The sequence below is a fragment of the Eschrichtius robustus genome, chromosome 12, assembly GCF_028021215.1.
Source record: "Eschrichtius robustus isolate mEscRob2 chromosome 12, mEscRob2.pri, whole genome shotgun sequence".
In the NCBI taxonomy this organism is placed as follows: domain Eukaryota; kingdom Metazoa; phylum Chordata; class Mammalia; order Artiodactyla; family Eschrichtiidae; genus Eschrichtius; species Eschrichtius robustus.
Window position 1 is genome coordinate 33,876,955 of NC_090835.1, and position 6,000 is coordinate 33,882,954.

The following is a 6,000-nucleotide window of genomic DNA, read 5'->3' on the forward strand; positions in this document are numbered from 1 at the left end:
CCTAGGCAGAGGGGGATAGAGAGTAGGGGCTGTGCAAGAAGCAGGAGTGAGAGTGCCTGAGATGCAGACCCGGTTCTCCCTCATTCTAGCTGTGTGACCTGTGCGGGCCACTTACCCTCTATCTGCGTCACGGCCAGCACCTCATCCAGGCCACATTACAACCTTGCTGGGGGCATTAAGTGAGACGAAGAGTGTAAAGGCTCTTATGATAGTGCCTGGCACACAGCAGTAGTCATAGTGAGACTGAGTAAAGATTTGAACCCTGATCCCACCTGGGCTGGACACCTGCCCAGCCCTGCCACTTACCAGCTGGGCGCCCAGGGCCAAGTCATGAGCATGAGCTTGGAGCCCACCTGCCTGGGTTCAAATCCTGGGCCCCACCCCCCTTCCCAGTGGTTGGGTCAGTAACTCACCTTGCTGGGTCTCGCTTCCCTTCTCTGTGAGATGCGGACAACAGAGCTCTTCCTTCATGGGCTGGTGGTGGGGATGAATCCAGGTGACGCAGGTGAGGAACTGACAGCAGTCTCTGGGCTGAGTGTTCAAGATGTATGAGTTGCTGCTAATGTTCTTCCCTGCAAAAAAAAAAAAAAAAAAAAAAAAAAAAAGCAAATGGAACCCATTTTTTTCCCGCTCCCATTCAAGAACTGTGGTTGTTTATTATGATGATGTGTAATAATGAGGGGCTAAGAACCTATTTATTTTGCAGACTTTTTAAAGAAGGCAACACAAGGCTTCTGGTCGTGGAGGACGAGGGGGAAGTAGCCCAGGCCCACGTCTAGCTGGTGACCAGGGCTCCACCCAGCCGGGGAGCTCGGTCACCCGCGCCCCCGCCCGAGTCTGGGCTCCCGGGTGAGTTCGCCCGCTGACTGTCCCCTTCTCCCCGCAGACGGTGTACAACCTGGCGGACGTGGCCTGCAAGTGCCACGGGGTGTCAGGCTCGTGCAGCCTCAAGACGTGCTGGCTGCAGTTGGCCGATTTCCGCAAGGTGGGCGACGCCCTGAAGGAGAAGTACGACAGCGCAGCGGCCATGAGGCTCAACAGCCGGGGCAAGCTGGTGCAGGTCAACAGCCGCTTCAACTCGCCCACCACGCAGGACCTGGTCTACATCGACCCCAGCCCCGACTACTGCGTGCGCAACGAGAGCACCGGCTCGCTGGGCACACAGGGCCGCCTGTGCAACAAGACGTCCGAGGGCATGGACGGCTGCGAGCTCATGTGCTGCGGCCGCGGCTACGACCAGTTTAAGACGGTGCAGACCGAGCGCTGCCACTGCAAGTTCCACTGGTGCTGCTACGTCAAGTGCAAGAAGTGCACGGAGATCGTGGACCAGTTCGTGTGCAAGTAGTGGGCATTCCGCCTGCCCGCCTGTCACCCAGCCCCACTCCCAGGACCCACTTATTTATAGAAAGTACAGTGATTCTGTTGTTGTCTTTAATACTGTTTTATTTTTTGTCCCCAAGAATTGCAACCGGAACCATTTTTTTTTCTGTTCCCATCTGAGAACTCTGTGGTTTATTATTAATATTATAACTATTATTTGGCATAAAGGGGGGGGGGTGGGAACCAAGAAAATATTTATTTTGTGGATCATTGAAAAGGTAAGACAAGACTTCTTTTGCTGGTATATAGGATGAGGGGGGAATAACGCACACCTTAAGTTAGATGTGTGCACATCTGGAAGGTCAAGGAAACACTGTTTTCTTTGTCTCAACTATGGGGTCATATGGGACAGGTAGCATCCAGCTGCAAGAGGGTGGTACAGATCTATGCATGATTTAGCTCCTGTGACTAAAAGGAATTCAGTGCTCTGGTGAAAGTTGAAAGGTCTTGAGAAAAAAAACAAAACAATGAGACGCCCGCCCCCCCCCCCCGCCCCTTTCCCAGGGGCTGCCAGCCTGAAACATTTCCAAAATGGTATTTAAAGTCTAAGAGCAAAAATCTCATATCCCTTAAAGAGAAAAGGTTTATCACGTGTTGCACTGTTCTCAAACATTCCATCTACAGATGGTCCATTCTACTAGCTACTGAAACTTGGGGAGCAGGGAGGGAAGCCCCAGAAATTAAAAAAAAGAGAAAACTTAAAAACTCCTTATATTAAGTCAGTGATTTGATGCTGTTGTGGGAATTAGGTTATCCACTTGGAAAAGGATCCCCGAGTGATTCTGGGTACTAGACTTTTTGTTTGGAGAAGGGCAAGGGAGGTTGGCTTGACTGTAAAGGAAAATATACTGTAATTTTCTTAGGGATACTTGGTTAATAAATGATAACAATGAAAATAATAAATGAATTCCATTCACAGATCCTCAGCCCGAGCTACAAGGTAATTGCGTGCAGTTCAGCACTGCACCAGAGCAGAAAACTTACTTGAGGGGAAAAAGTGACATCTGCCCTCCCTACTTGACCCTGAGCCCTCTCCGATTCCTCCGTGCCTTGCTGCGCTGTGATGCCGGCCACGTTTCCAAACGGCAGCTCCACTGGGTCCCCTCTGATAGTAGGACAGGAAATGAAACATTAGGAGCTCCGCTTGGGAAACGGTTTGCCACTTCGGGATTTTGTTTTTCCCCTCTAAATTTTAGTTTGAGGAGCGGTAGTTTTCTATGTTTTAATGGCATTACTTGGCAAATGGACTTCACAGTGGTGTGGCAGCGTTCCCCTGTTATGAGCCTGTGTTTAGACTCTCCACTCACGCTTTCCTATTACCCTGCAGGTGTATCCCAGAACTGTTCCTAGTGGACTTGAACAGTTGCATTTATAAGGGGGGAAGTGTGGTTTAATGGTGCCTGATATCTCAGTCTCTTGTACATAACATACATATATATATATATATATATATACATATATATATATAAATATAAATATAATTATATCTCAGTGCAGCCAGTGGTTTAGATTTACACTTTACTCGGGTTATTTTTCGGTCTAGAGCCTTGTTGTCCTCCATTGCAATCCAACTGGGATTTTTCCAGACGGTTTCTGAGTTGAGCTGGGGCTGTGGCCTTGATGCCGTCACACCCTGAGCATCACGAAGCAGCCTTGTTTCTGAGGAATCCAGAAGATCTTAGTCACGTGCATTGTTGGTTTGAAGATTTCTTTTATCTTCCCTGCCCCATCCTCCTTTTCTGTACCGTTTCTGGAGAGGGCATTACTTATTCATCACAGACGTGGGAATGAAGAGATATTCAACACTCGGAAGCACTGTCAGCATTTCTCTTTCCTTCATGCATTTTGCAGAGTGGAAACTGGTGCCCATTAGACCTGATAGTACCTATTTGAGTCCCTAAGGAAAATCCAGCTCACAACACATATAGCTAGTTTAAACATTTTTTTAAACCAGGACACCTCTTTCCAAAGAGTGCCATCAAATGTGTTCTTATCTCAGACTTCTGTTGTTTTAAAAGTTTGGAGAGATACACATCTCCTGCAGCCCTCGTGGGAATGGGTGGCCCTCAGATCACCTCAGCCACCTGTGGCTCTTATTGCACAAGGATATTCACTCCCTTGCATTTGCAGTGAATTGCAAGCAAAAGATCTTGAAAGTAAGAAGCACTAATTAGTTTAAAATGTCACTTTTTTGGTTTTTATTATACAAAAACCATGAAGTAATTTCTTTTTATTTGCTAAACCAGATTTTGTTCCTTTTTAGTGATTCATGTTTATGAAGAGAGTTGAGTTTAACAATCCTAGTTTTTAAAAGAAACTATTTAATGTAAAATATTCTACTTGTCATTCAGATATTATGTATATCTTCTATGGCCTTTATACTTTTACTGTACATATTTCTGTCTCGCGTGATTTGTATATTTCACTGGTTCAAAAAACAAACATCGAAAGGCTTATGCCAAATGGAAGATAGAATATAAAATAAAACGTTACTTGGATATTGGTAAGTGGTTTCAATTGTCCTTCAGATACTTCATGTGGAGAGTTTTTGAGAAAACATGAGGGATAGTTTAGGGGTGACTACATGTCAGAATAATAGAAGAGTGGAGAATTTTACCAAAACCAAACTATTTGGGAGCTTCAAAAGATTTCTATATGTAACGGAACAAAAGGGGAATTCTCTTTTCCTATATATGTTCCTCAAGAAAAGAAATCAAGCAGATGGCTTAAAGCTGGTTATAGGATTGCTCACATTCTTTGAGCATTATGCATCTAACTTAATTGTTTTAGAGCGTGTTGGTGTTGTAACATCTCAGAGAAGAACTGAAAAGGCACATGCTTTTATCCATGACCAGAATTTTAGTCCAAAAAAAAGTGTATTTGTGTTCACCACTGCAGCGAGCGCACTGCTCTGTTTGAAGTTACTGTGTGGATGGAGTGTCTCTTTGCCCCTTGGAAGGCAGTTTTATGAAAAGCAAGCCTCAATCTGCAGAGAATGAAGGAAACTGAAGGTTCGTTGTGTTAAGTGCAATTAATACAAGCCCTTGTGCTTCTTGAAAACGCGCAGCGAAGGCTGGCCCGCGACGCACAGATTGATACGTTAGCCCTGCGCTTTTTTTCTTTCCGGATAACCTTGTAACATATTGAAACCTTTTAAGGATGCCAAGAATGCATTATTCCACAAAAAAACAGTAGACCAACATATAGAGTGTTTAAAATAGCATTTCTGGGCAAATTCAAACGCTTGTGGTTCTAGGACTCACATCTGTTTCAGTTTTTCCTCAGTTGTATATTGACCAGTGTTCTTTATTGCAAAAACATATACTCGATTTAGGAGCGTCAGCATATTTTTTTCTCTTCTCATCCTGGAGTGCATTCAAGATCGTCCCGATACAGGAAAATTAACAAAAAATTTATATATAGGTAGCGACAAACAGAGCTATGTTCAAAATAGTAATTATGGGCTTAAATAAAAGGAAGACTGTTTTAAGCTTTAGTCCAGTGTATCTGTTCAGTTTTTCAAGCTGCTGACCTCCCGAGACCGGCACTGTGTCTCAGCAGCCCATGCAAACCCTATGCTTGTACGACTTGCCAATACAATTTTCAATTTGTTTTTGCAAGACATTGTTCAAGCCACCAGAAGTATCAAAGATGACACTGTAGCAGGATAAGTACTCCAAATAAGAGACTGTCACTGGCTGACTCATAGAGATCATTAGCAGAGACAGTCCTCAAAGACTGAGTGATCCATAATTTAAATAGAGACAACTAGAAAAGGTACTAATAACTTGAAGGGTATATATGATGCAAATACGCACCAAGGCATAGGTCTAAGATACTGCATTATCACTGTAAAGTATACTTCTAAAATATTTATTTTTTTAAGAAAGTATTTGTTAGTCTCCCCTCTCTGTGGAATGGTGAAAGCCAGATGCCATACTTTGAAAGTAAGATGATGAAATGCATTCTTAATACAGGAAGCATTCAGCAACGTAGGAATTAAAACTTAGTAAAGGAATCTTCTAATTTACCTATTGGCACAGACCTTACATTTAACTCTGATGACTGGATAACATTTTATGTTAGTAAAACATCATCTTGTTAGCCAACTTTAAAAAATGGATGTGGAATGATGAAAGGTTGGTACGATTTTTTTAAAAAACCAAAAATGTATCAATTTTAATCTAGAAGATTTCATTAACATTCTGTCTCAGTATTTCAAAAGCAAAAAAGGAATAAGGAAAATTGCATTTTAGATCAATTTTACATGCAGTGTACCATTTGCTGGGCTAGAAATAGATAAAGATTATTTATTTTTGTTCATACCTTGTACTACTTTTCTATTAAAATCATTTTATAAAATCAGCGCAGTCACGTGTATGTTTGGCAGAGATGGTGTCCATGGCAGTTGAAATTTGATGTGGGCCTAGAGTGTGATTATGGCTTAGGGAATCCAGGAAAAAATGCACATTTCAGGCATGTAGATGATATTATGGTCAAATCTCAAGGATCTATTGTGTATTTTAATGCTTATCTTTTTTTGCCTGTAGCTATTTTTTTTCCCATTTCTTATTTGTTCTGCTGCTACTAATATATAAGAGAGTTGTATTGGGAGATTAT

General features: G+C 42.8%; 1 protein-coding gene across 7 annotated transcripts in view; it reads left to right on the top strand.

Moving 5' to 3' along the window:
• Positions 1 to 5,653, top strand: part of WNT5A (Wnt family member 5A) — a 50,490-nt gene extending 44,837 nt beyond the window's left edge. For 5 of the 7 annotated variants that reach the window (XM_068559364.1, XM_068559368.1, XM_068559367.1 and 2 more), the window contains exon 5: positions 887 to 5,651. In XM_068559364.1, coding sequence (XP_068415465.1) covers positions 887 to 1,345 — 459 coding nt within the window. In that variant the 3' untranslated portion in view covers positions 1,346 to 5,651. Of the gene's footprint in view, positions 1 to 886 lie in introns of all 7 variants that reach the window. The other 2 variants (XM_068559363.1, XM_068559362.1) reach the window with 2 other exon arrangements.
• Positions 5,654 to 6,000: the final 347 nt, after the last annotated feature.